The 12,543-nt window shown below is 51.5% G+C and overlaps 2 protein-coding genes across 3 annotated transcripts in view; one reads left to right on the top strand and one right to left on the bottom strand.

Annotated features, from left to right (window-relative positions):
* The window catches only part of FOXK2 (forkhead box K2), a 72,618-nt gene extending 66,187 nt beyond the window's left edge, over positions 1-6,431 (top strand). Inside the window, exons 9-10 of one of the 2 annotated variants that reach the window (XR_005364095.1) lie at positions 3,300-3,587; positions 4,060-6,431. Coding sequence is in view for 1 of the 2 variants with exons in the window: in XM_038546205.1 (XP_038402133.1) it covers positions 3,300-3,496 (197 nt within the window). In the remaining variant the exon portion in view is untranslated. Of the gene's footprint in view, positions 1-3,299 lie in introns of both variants that reach the window. The other variant, XM_038546205.1, reaches the window with a different exon arrangement.
* Positions 4,312-12,543, bottom strand: part of WDR45B (WD repeat domain 45B) — a 41,079-nt gene continuing 32,847 nt past the window's right edge. The window contains exon 9 of the mRNA XM_038546212.1: positions 4,312-4,612. Within this exon, the coding sequence (XP_038402140.1) occupies positions 4,573-4,612 (40 nt within the window). The 3' untranslated portion in view covers positions 4,312-4,572. The remainder of the gene's footprint in view (positions 4,613-12,543) is intronic.

Genomic DNA, 12,543 nt, shown 5'->3' with positions numbered 1-12,543 from the left:
GGGGGTTGAATGCTGTCACATGGGTTTTTCTTTTTTTTTTAGAGAGAGAGCACAAGTGGAAGGTGGGAGTGGGGTGCAGGGGTGAAAATCTCAGGTCGACTCCCCACTGAGCGGAGAGCCCACAAGGCTCCGTCCCACGACCCCGAGGTCACGACCAGAGCCGGACACTTAACCGACTGAGCCACCAGGCACTCCGGGGGGCATCGTGCACTTTGTATTAAGATGATCACGGGGCGCAGGGGTTATTTATTTATTTATTTATTTATTTGATATTATTTATTTATTTATTCATGGGAGACACACACAGAGAGAGGCAGAGAGACAGGCAGAGGGAGAAGCAGGCTCCATGCAGGGAGCCCGATGTGGGACTCAATCCCGGGACCCCAGGACCATGCCCTGGGTCAAAGGCAGGCACTAAACCGCTGAGCTACCCAGAGATCCCCCAGGTTTTTCCTTTATTAACGCAGTATGTTGTGTAAGTGGGGTTTTTGTTTTGTCTGTGTGTGTGGTGCTTTATGTTCAGCCACCTTGCATCCCTGGGATCAGCGCCACTTGGGGCATAGAACCCTCTAATATGCTATTGAATTTGGTTTACTCATGTCGTTTCGAGGATATTTGTGTCAGTATTTGTCAGAGATAATTGTAATTTACTTGTAGTATTTTTGTCTGCTTTGGTATCAGGGTAATGCTGGCCTCAGAGAATGAATGCAGAAGTCAGGCCTGGGCCAGTGTGTGATGGATCCGCTTCCCAGCAGCTTCTGGGGCTCCTCGACCTGTTCCCTAGAAGATGTGCCTCTGACCATTCCTGCAGCCTCTCTCACGAAGGTCCTCAGTCAGTCCCTGCTGGGACTGCTGCCCTAGGCTGTCGGGGGGCAGTGGGTCCTCCCTCTGCTGACCGCGTTCCTGGTGACCCTGAAGGAGTCCCGGATCCACACTTGACTTGTCCTTGCTTCTTACAGAAAGTGGCTTCCAGTTCTCACCCAGGGGGTCTGGCCGTGATCTTGTGTGTCCTGGCCCTGCCAGGTGGTAAGGAGGGGCCCGTGTCCTAGTGTCTGCATGCTGTGCTCTGTTGAGCGAGTCCAGTGTCCTTACTCACCCCTGCCTCCCCTGGGGGCCCCAGCAGAGTACCTGCTTGACTAGCGTGGCCTTTGGCCTTGTGTTCCCCACGGCTGGGCTGCGGGGAGGAGCTGCCCCCAACTCCTCTGAGGGGCATGGGAAGGTTCAAGTAAGGAGGGTGGAGGAGCAGTGCCGTCTCCCTGCTGCTGCTCTACAGCCGTGGGCAGGGCACCTGCACCTCCAGGCGGGTACCTGTTGTGCCCAGCCTGCCTGAGGCTGGTGCTCTGTGGGACTTCTAGAGAGGACCTCATGCACTGGGCCTTCCGTACCTGCCTCATCCCCAGTCAGTACTCACGGCATGGTGTTTGTAGAGGCCTGGGTGTGGCATGCTGGCTCCTCCTGGGGTAGATGACCACAGTGCTCCCCACCCCCTGCCCCGGTCTCACCTCTGACCGTAAGTGTGTGGCCTTTTCACAGCCTAGTAGTGCCATGTTTTTCTTCTTTTGTGTTTTTGTTGATTTTCTTGTTTAAAATGGACCCTAAGCACAGTCTTGAGAAGGTCTGGTGCTCAGCACAGGTGTGATGTGCCTTGTGGAGCAAGCAGGTTAGAGGAGCTGCTTTCAGTCTCATGCTCCGTGTCCGTGATTCCATGCGTGGGTGGAGCAAGTCGTCTTTAACCAGAAACACATGCGGAACAAGGTGTTAGTTGGTTGACAAATGGCAGCAAGTGCCATTGTGCTGCGTGGCTCCGTTCTGGGCGCCGGTTCACTCCCGCTTGTGTCAGGCGCCGCTGACCCGGTGGGGAGGGGGAGGGTCGTCCCCCTTGCACTGCGTGTCAGAGCCGCCCCCCAGCCACCAGGCTGCTATTCCCAAGAAGGACAGGGCACTTGGATGAAGGAACACCCAGTGCGGAGGAAGCAGGCCCCCCGCGTCCCTGAGGACATGGCTGTGTGCAGGGCCAGGGGCTGGTAGCTCTCCTGGTGCCGGCCCCGAAAGTCCCCCGGGGCCCCTCTGCCCAGGACGATGCGCGCTCTCCACCCCTGTGTCAGGCACAAGGGTCCTAAGCACAAAGCCGGCAGACAAGCCTGGCAGGTGAAGACCGCTTCTGTGGGGTTTCCCCGGGTGGCTGAGACCCGCAGACCTCGGCTGGCTGTAGCTAGTCTGGCAAAAATCAAGTAGCCGGGTGCTGTCGCATGAACGGACACCTGGCAGTGACGCCTGAGGCCCTCGTGTGAGCAGGAGTGGGTGGGTGGGGACTGCCTGAAGGTACAACTATATTCCTGAGGCGGGTACAAGGAAGGTTGCTCTGAATCGTGCAAGTGCTTCCTGGGCCCATGGCTCCCCCTGGCTGCCCCTGTGCCTTCTGGTCCGGGTGAGCCAGTGTGCATCCCCTGCCCAGGGCCTGGGGGGCACCTCCACGTCCCGGCGTCCTGCATCCCTGTGTCTCCTTGGCCCTGCACTTGACCTCCTGCTGTGGCCCCGTAGCCGAGCTGACCCTCCCTTCCTCACTACCCGGGCAGCCTCGCGCTCATCTGATGCTTCACTCCAGGAGCACAGTCCCCTCATCTGCATTCTTCCGTGGCCAGTTCCAGGGTTTGGTTTGACACGGGGCCGGAGGGGAATCGGGGCTCAGGGGCCTCACACTGGGGCAGATGGGCTGGCAGTGCTGCTGTGCCCCGCAGGCCGTCGGGCCTTCCTCTGCAGCCCAGCCTGTCTCCTCACCCTGAGGAAGTGGCACTCTCTGGAGAGGAAGCAACCGCTCTTTTCATCTCCTGGAGCTTCCCTGTGTGCGCAGAGCAGGGGCGGGTGGGGGCCGGGGGGAGCCGGGGAGCCAGCCCAGGGCCTTGTGGGCACACGTCTGCGTGTCAACTCCAGGCCTGGTGTGTGACGTGACCCAGGAGCACTGAGCACCATGTGGGCCGTGAGGGGCCTCTGCACAGGGCCGGCAGCAGCCGCGTGGCCTGACCCCGAGCTCGGGCCTCCCCAGCGGCTCTGTGAAGAGACACACTATTTGAAGGAATAGAGATACCGGCTGTCCCTGAGAACACCCGCCGGCCAGTTAGCTTGCTCCAGGGTTTCTGGTCCCCAGGAGTCCAGTCCAGACCCCTGTGCCCGTGGCTGCTGCGGGCCTTGGCAGTGACGCACAGAGGCCTACCCTTGGAGCAGAGCCGGACCAGTGGGGGCCTAATGGGGGACAGGGGTGCACCCAAGAACACGAGGTCTGATTCACTGTCTCTTTGCAGCAGTGGCGAGTCCTCTGCACATGTTGGCGACACATGCATCGGCATCAGCCTCCCTGCCCACAAAGCGCCAGAATGGCGACCCGACGGAGCAGCCAGAGCTGAAGCGGGTCAAGACGGAGGACGGCGAGAGCATCGTCATCGCCCTGAGTGTGGACACACCGCCGGCAGCCGGCAGGGAGAAAGGTGTCCAAAACTAGCGACTGGGACAGCTTTTCATACTTTAATATCTACTCTGTGGTGCCAAAAGGAGACACTGCCTCTCACCGACACTCGGAGCGTGTCGTCTTGGTGGGTAGAGGGCCCTGCGGTTGGACTTCACCTCAGCACTGAAAACACAAAACCCAGGTGGCCTTAAAACTCCTTAAAGACAGAAGTCACACCTGAACAAAACCACATGCAACAAAACCTGGTCCGGCAGTGTCTCCCCACCCGAGCTCAGCTTGTCCCTCCGGAGCGGAGCTGCTGGGACAGGGCGGGTTCCGTCCTGCCGCCCCCCAGGAGCCTTGGAGCTGGCACTGATAGATGAGACAGTCTTTTGTTGTTCACATGTGGAATTAGAGTATTTTGAGGTGTACTTTCTTTACGAAATAACGGGGTCTTTGACATTTCAGATCGCTCCATTTCTACTCTGGAAAATTTGAAATCACACAGGACCTTTCGTGTTGATTTCATTTGGGGAAAAGAAACAATGTAGTTTTGTTTTGTTGTTTGTTTTCGGCCTATGGAATGATTTCCTTTTGTCTGTCCTGTTAACGTTCAGATGGAGCTACTTGATGACATCTGCAGGTTTTCCGTGTTAGAGCAGGTGCCGCACGCATCTGGGACGGACGGACAGATGGACGCCCTCGCTGGGCCGCATGTTCACCATGACTGAACTGCTGGACTCTTGGAGCTGCACTTACCCGGGTCTCTTTCCTGCTACTTTTTGTTGTTTGTTCCTTTGTGTTGACTTTGTCCCTGGCATAATTTTCCACTCTAAGTAAAACAAGCCTCCTAAGTGTTGTGTGTGTTTAAAACGACAGAACTGTTCCTACTTCATTTGGAAAAAAGATTCAGTCTTATACCACACACCCTTTTCAGACGAGTGTCACAGGTCTCTCCGTGGCGTGTTCGCTAGTCACTGTCACCGGTTGTAGGCACAGAGCCGTCGTCCGACCAGCTGCCCACCTGATGATGATGCGGTCTGTCTGGCTCATGGGAGCAGGTGCTGGGTGGAGTCGAAGCTGCATGTTAACACAAGGGTCCTTCTCTGGTTTGTGACAGGAAATCCCCCTCAGCCTCTCAGAACTGCAGTCCTAAAGCTGACTTCTCTCCTACAAAAAAGCAAAAGTGAGATGAAAGGAAACAAAGGTGAGACAGCAGTAGAGGCCCCGCCCGGCCTCAGTCATGCTGCCCCAGAAGAAAACCGCTGGCCTTTCCAGAGTGTTCCGGGGGGTTAGGGCTGAGCAGCTGTGCAAATAGAAGAGGGCTTTGGCCTTATTGTGAACTTTTAAATGTCATCATCATCATGTTATTTATTTAAATGTAGTTATTTTGGTATTTAATTTTTTTTAAAGAGAGGAGAAAAAAAAAACCCTGTATTTTCCTGGTGGAATGAAACGGCTCAGAATGGTATATTTAGGCAATTTTAAAACATTTATTATTTACCTACAAACCAAATATGATAAATCTGTTCAAGTATTGTGTGTCAACCCACAGTATGGAGCTGTCACAATGTTATTGCAGATAACGCGTATTAAAAATTATGAAATTACTGCACACTAGCTGGATTTATAACTCAGCCATTTAAAAAAATAAAAACAAAACCATCATGTGAATGATACCACGTGTGTGACAGTAGCAAAATCTAACTTGCAAGCTGAAGCACGGATGGATCAGAGCACCTCAGGGCAGCAGTCTGCATCTTCCATGCACTTTACAGATACCTTGGAATGTATATTTTTGTCTTTTTCTCAGAAGGTTTGCAATTTGCAAAATAACTTGGATTGCATTGTGTCTTGTGTAGGGTCAGGTCGCTCCACTGAGTGGTCCAGACCTGCCAGTCACGGCTCCTGTAGGCCCTGCCGAGCCCTGGGCAGGTGAGTGGTCGCAGCTGCCCCGGCAGGAACACTGGATTGGGCAGAGGCATCGTATGTCCTCCTGGAGATGTGTCTACATGGCTGTGTACCTGTCACCATCCAGAGAGACGGGTAGATTCTCCCGAAGTAAGCCCGCTCTGTCAGTTGGTTATTTCTGAGCCTAAAACACAGATACTTTTTGTGAGTCTGGAGGGATTTCTTCTGGGATTGTAGATTAACAAAAGCATCCAGTTCTCAACATTTAAAGGAGAGAGGAGGCTGGTTTTTTGCTGTAAGGTAGCTGGTGTGGGCCTTTTTCAGAGGGCCCGGGGGCCTTTTCTTGTTGCCTCGTTCAGCTGGCTGATTGATTGGCACGTGGAAAGGTAAGAATATCAAGGAGAAGGTAGAAAAAAAACTTGGATTTGCAAACAGCCATATCTCAGAGGCAGTTAAAAATGTTCAGTTTAGTGCTGAATTTCCAAGAGCCCTCAAAACGCCCAGGGTCACTGAGCTTGTGTCCCTTCCACCCTGCTTGATGCCTGGGGCCCGCCCCATCAGCAGACATGTGGCACTGAACTCTCAGCTGTTCACTGGCAGTTCCCAAATGTCTGATTTCAGGAGGTTTCTGCTTTGATCTTTGCCAAACTTCTGAGTCCCCCAAGGGACTAGAAACTTCGTTTGAATAGTTTTGCCCTGAACCGAACAAAAACAGGAGAGAAACTCACATGTGAGCCACAGAACAGGTGTGTTCCGAGGAGTCTGGGCATAATTTTGGATCCATCTTACTCTGGCATTGTTAGTCTCCACGTGGACAGTTGAGCTCCTTAAAGACCCCACCCCCTTTGCCATCCTCCCTAGAACAGCACAGACCTTGAGTCATGGTCAGAAGGGGGCAGGTGGGGCGGGGCCAGGACTTGGGATCTCTGTGCTGTGTGACACAAGGAGATAAGTGACAATCTTTTAAGTCCTAACCTCCACAACCCTAGAAAGTATAGTGGTGATTTGTGTGCAAAGATTTGAAATTTTAAAATTACCAAGTTCCTGAAATTCAATAAAATATTTTTACTAATTTTAATTGAATACAGAGTATCATTGTCATTGTTATTTTGATAAACTAAAGCAAGCATTTTTTAAAAAAAATTTTTTGTAACTCATGTTCTGAGCGTACCAAAGGCCTAGGGCACTGGAGCAAATGTGCAAAGGAGCTGCTCACACTGACCATGGTGTCGGCTCAGCCATTAGGAAGGGGTGTTACGTGACTGCATGAGGAACAGGCAAGGGGTCACAGGCAGTAGTTAACGGGGTTTGCTGATGTTTATCTGCAGCGCTGCAGTTTTAAAACCTATTTGAGGTTGTTGCTATCTTTTCTTCTAAGTCTTGCCCTTCAACCTAAGAAGATCACTGCAAACAACTTGAGATTTATCCTCCCACGAGATGCAAGTCTCACCTGAAGAGGCACGTGGCTGTGCAAGCTCCACACTCAGCTCCCAGAAAGCCCGTGATGTGGGCTGGTGTCTGGGAGCGTGCTGGTAGCCCTGGGCCACAGTGGCAGCAGGTACCAAGCATGGCGCCGAGCCCCCATGGGAGCGCAGCGAAGCAGCGCTGCAAGGCTCCTGGGGGCGCTTCATTCCTCCACCGACAGAAGGAAGCCTCATCGTTAGCTTGCTTAGGTCTGCTGCCCATGTTGTACCGATAACTGCTCTCAGAGGCTTGCAGCCTCATCCCCCTTCTCTCAGGAAGCATCACTCTGGTAATTAAGTTCACCCTGAAGTTACACTGTGGAAGCAGAGGTGACAGCTGTCCTAGAGGATAAGCTACTTCATCCAAGAAAAAGACGTTGAAGAAAAGAGCCTTCGGAGAAAGGAAACCATTCACTAACTGATAGATCTTTCCAGGTAGCAAAAAGCACTGCTAATTACAGGTAGGCCTGGCCCCTGTGTAGGGCCATGTCCTGTCTGCAGTGAAGACACCAGGGCACACTGTGCACCTACCTGCAGTCGCCAGATAATATGTTCTGGCATAAACAGGGAGGCATGAGAACCACGGTTCCGGGTGACTAATGCTGTGGGCCACTGGCCAGCACTCTGGTTCCTGTGAAATGCTGCACCACCTCCACATTACGAACCCAGCAACAGCAAGCTGGGTAAACCTGTGAGCACAAATTCCCCAAGTCTGGAAAAGCCTCTTGGGTCCCCGTGATGTAAGCACGCTCTACCCTGTGTCTTCCCAGTGGTTACAACTAACAACCCTTAACGGGATAAAGTGATCATCCTGGGTCTCTAGAAAATAAATCGTAACAGGGAGATGGGGGCTGAGGGATTGAAAGTGCAGGTGCGTCCGATATGCTGCTAATTTCCCATCTCTTCCCCTCTCATATCTCCTGGGCAGCCCGGATGCCAGAACTGCACATCAGAAACAGATAGTACCCAAGGGTCATGTCCCTGTCCAATGGGCAGCACATGGGAAGGGCCTGTGGACACGGAAAACGATGAAGCTGTACACCTGTCAGCAGCACCCCTGACAGTGCTTGGGCAGGACGGACCGGGAGAGGGGTCCCCGTGTGCCACGGAGGGGTGTGGAGCAGAGAAGCCCTGTGATGGTGGTCTTCCCTCCCTGGGGCCTCCACATCGGCCCCACGCTGGACCCAGTCAGTGTGCAGCACCACAGGGAGGCAAAACCTGAACTTCTTTAGCCAAAGGATGAAGAGGAGGGGTATCTGAGATGGAACTATGAGAAGATCCCCTAAAGTCCCTCTGACACCCTGGGTTCCCTGAGCTGCATGCATGTGCCTGGACCTGCGCCAAGGAAGTAGGAGCTGTTATTACCTGAACTGCTACATAACTGACTCCTGGTTCACGCAGGTGCAGACCCAAGTGGGACCGCCTGGGCCTGAAAACCAGTGGGCACCAGAGCCAAAGCCCACCCCGGGCAGATGAGCACGTCTGAACATAGATGGATTGCTTGCTCCAAGAAAAATAAAATCAATATTGTCTACAGGATTTTAATAAGATTCAGAGTAGCTCAGTCAAAATGTCCACAATACAATCCAAAATTACTCACCATATGGAGAGCCAGGAAAATCTTTTAAGGGGAAAAGAAAGTTAACATATGTCAACTTAAATGTGTTGGAATACTCAGAGCTTTTATATAAATATCTTTTATTGTAACCATACTCCACGAAAGAAGGGTACATGCTCTTGAAATAAGTCATAAACTTTAAAGTGAAAAATACAGTGGATAAAAACATTTGGAAGCAAACGAACTCTTTGGGACTTGTAGGAAAATATAAAATCTAAGGTGTATGGTAATTGGATTCCCAGCAAAAGGAGACAGACATTGGTGTAAAAAAATCTTTTTACAAAATGGTTGAAAATATTCCATATTTGACAGAAGACAAATATAAGATTCACAAAGCTCAGTAAACCCCAAAAAGTTAAACTCCAGGAAAACCATGTTAAAAATACCAGTGACTAGTGAAACTTAAGATTTAGTCTTGAGGGATGCCCAGGGGGCTCATTGATTGAGCATCTGCCTTCAGCCCAGGGTGTGACCCCGGGGTCCTGGGATCGAGTCCCGCGTCGGGCTCCCCACAGGGAGCCTGCTCCCCCACTCTGGGTCTCTGCCTCTCTCTGTGTCTCTCAGGAATAAATAAAATCATAAAAAAAAAAACTTTGAATATTGTAATAACTAACACAAAGCTAAAAGGTAAATTAGGGATCCCTGGGTGGCGCAGCGGTTTGGCGCCTGCCTTTGGCCCAGGGCACGATCCTGGAGACCCAGGATCGAATCCCACGTCGGGCTCCCGGTGCATGGAGCCTGCTTCTCCTCTGCCTGTGTCTCTGCCTCTCTCTCTCTCTCTCTCTCTCTCTCTCTGTGACTATCATAAATAAATAAAAATTTTTTAAAAATGTAAATTAAAATGGAATGCTAAAAATATTTCAAATACAAAAGGAAGCAGGGAACATAAAACAAGGGAAAACCATGAACTAAGCAAACAATAACGAAATCATCAACAGTTACGTTCAATATAAAAAGTCTCGACATAAAAAAGCTTGTCAGAAGTTCAAACAGTCCCGTTTTCAAATGCATCAGAGAGCAGACTACGTGGGCACCTGCGTAGCTCACTCACCTGCCTTCGGCTTAGGTCGTGACTGCAGGCTCCTGGGCTCAAGTCCCACATGGGGCCCCCCAGCAGGGACCCTCCTGCCCTCCCACTCGTGCTCTGGCAAATAAAAATCGTTAAAACAAAAAAACCACCCACCTAGGACTAAAATGTAACCAAGGAGGTAAAAGACCTGTACTCTGGAAACTAAAACATTGATGGAGAAGATTAAGGATAAATTAAGTCGAAAGACATTCCATGGTCGTAGATTGGAAGAACCAATGTTGTGGAAATGTTTATACTGCTGCCCAAAGCCTTCTACAGATTTATTGCGGTCCCTATCAAAACACAAACAGCATTTTTCACAGAACCAGAACAAAATCCTAAAATTTGTACTACGAGAGACCATAATAGCCAAAGCAACCTCAAGAAAAAACGAAGCTGGAGGTATCACAATCCCAGATCTCAAGATCTTCTATAAAGCTATAATAAAATAGTATGGAACTGGCACAAAAAGAGACACAGAGATCAATGGAACAGAACAGAGAGCCCAGAAATAAACCCAGTTAATCCATGACAAAGGCAAAAATACACAGCGGGGAAAGGACAAATGGTGCTGGGAAAACTGGACCACTTTCTTGTACCATCCACAGAAATAAACTCAAAATAGATTTAAGACCTAAATGTGAAATCCTAAAACTCCTAGAAGAATAAAAGCAGTAATATCTTGGATGTCAGCCACAGCAACATATTTATGAGTATGTCTCCTCAGACCAGAAAAACTAAACTCTTGGGACCACACCCAAAGGAAAGCTCCGCAAAGGAAACCATCAACAGAACAAAAAGGAACCTACGACCCCAAAGAGCTCATTTGCAAATGATTTATCTGATAGAGTAGCATCCAAAACAAAGAACTTACACAACCTAACACCAAAAAATAACCCGATTAAACTATGGCCCGAGAACCCAAATAGACATTTCTCCAAAGAGGACCTACAGATAGATGGCCAGAGGCGGCCGGCGGATGGCCAACGTACAGGACTTCTTTGCCTTTAGCGCCCGCAGTTCTTGGTCGCGCTGCGTGGAAAAATGAAGAGTCGTGGGCAGCAGTGGTTACTGAGCGATAGTACAGAGCTCCACGGAGGGCTCGGAGAGCACGCCCACCAGAGTTTCTGAGCCGGTTGTTTTTTTTAATTTTACTTATTTATTCCTAAGAGACAGAGAGAGAGACAGAGGAAGAGATGGGGGTGGGCAGAGACCCAGGCAGAGGGAGAAGCAGGCTCCCTGCGGGGAACCCGAGGCAGGACCCGATCCCCCCGGACTCAAGGATCACGTCCTGGCCGAAGGCAGCTAGACCGCTGAGTGCTGAGCCTCCAGGGCGTCCCTGAGTCTGGGAGTTTTTTATCTGATTAACCCTTCGTGGCCTGTAACCCAGTCAGGTTTTTGTCCATTCATGGGGGAAAGGGTAGAGGGCTCCTTCCGGGGGGCGGGGGCGGTGTGCAGTCCTTTCCACAGCGCTTTCCTTCCAAACACTGCTCCTCATCACCAGTCATCAGGGGAGTGCAAGTCAGAACTCCGACGGAGATGGCCTCACACCTGTCAGAATGGCTATTATCAAAGACAAGGACTGACCAGTGCTGGTGAGGACGTGGAAAACAGGGAACTTTCTGCACTGTTGCTGGGAGTGTGAAGTGGTGCAACCGCTGTGGAAAACAGTATGGAGGTTCCTCAAAAAATTAAAAATAGAACTACCCTGTGGCCCAGTAATTCCACTAATGGGTATTTACCCAAAGAAAATAAAAATACTGACTTGAAAAGGTACACACACCCTTAGTTTACTGCGGCACTATTACAGCAGCCAAGTGTCCATGGATCAATGCATGGATGAAGATGGGGGGGGTGCACACCCCCACACGCACTGCAGGTACTACCCAGCCATGAAAAGGGATGAGATCTTGCCATTTGCGACACGGATGGGCCTGGATGGTGTCCTATCAAATGAAGTAAGACAGACCTACCATGTGACCTCACTCATACGTGGAATCTAAAAACGAAAACAAATGAACAAAGCAGAAACAGACCCATAAATACAGAGAACTGGTGGCTGCCAGAGGGTTGGGGCCAGGGAAGGGGATGAAGAGATACAAACTTCCAGGTAGGACGTCAGGCACGAGGGTGACAGAGCACAGGGGACGTCGGGGACAGCGGGGCCTATGCTTGCGGTGTGGAGCTCCAGGTGACATGCAGAACTGCCGATCGCTGTGCTGTTCGCCTGAACGACCAGACGTCGTGTATCCGCTATACTTCAAAACTAAATTTTTCAAATAAAAAAGAGATTGTCAGACTGGATCAAAAAATAAGGCCCAACTTACTGAAGTGATGAGGACAGGTGAAAAGTAAAAGGCCGGGAAAGACATATCGTGCAAACATCAAAAAAACAACAGGAGCGGCTGTGCTGACGTCGAAGGTCGCAGAGCTCCCCACGGGGAGTTACCGGGAGGGAATGAGGACGTCCCATAGGGCCTATGCCCCTCCTCGCAGGGACGTGAAGGAAGCCAGGGCCCCGGTTTTACTTTCTGAGAGTAAGGCACTTGGAAGTGGCCCTGGGTCCCGCCGAGTCCCCGCCGAGCTCCACAAGAGCGAGCGCCTTCCTTGGGTGCGCGGGCGGTGAGGCCCGGGCAGGAAGCACCTCGGGGACCCGGCGGCAGGCGGGAAACTGCACCTGGGGCTTCAAAACTGACCTCTGGGGCTCCACCAAGGGAGCCGGAAAGACGACAGCTGTTCCGGACTCCCCCAGGAACCCCCTCGGGACACCGGCGGGAGGCCTGAGCTGAGCCCGCGTGCAGCCCTTCCTCACGCACAGCGGCTCTGCGGGCCGGAAGACGCCACCAGTCGTAACTCAAGGGAAAAACACAATCTGGAGAGAGCCTCCGACCCAGCAGGGCAGGGATGGCCTGACCAGGCCACGGAGGTATAGCAACCGTGATGACCGAGTGGGGCACCGACGGCACATGGGCGACGTACGGACACACGGAATCCTAACAACTTAAAAGGAAGGTTGGGGGTTAAAAACACAACACTAACC

Source organism: Canis lupus, chromosome 9 (assembly GCF_011100685.1).
Source record: "Canis lupus familiaris isolate Mischka breed German Shepherd chromosome 9, alternate assembly UU_Cfam_GSD_1.0, whole genome shotgun sequence".
In the NCBI taxonomy this organism is placed as follows: Eukaryota; Metazoa; Chordata; class Mammalia; order Carnivora; family Canidae; genus Canis; species Canis lupus.
This window is presented reverse-complemented; position numbering and strand designations above follow the sequence as displayed.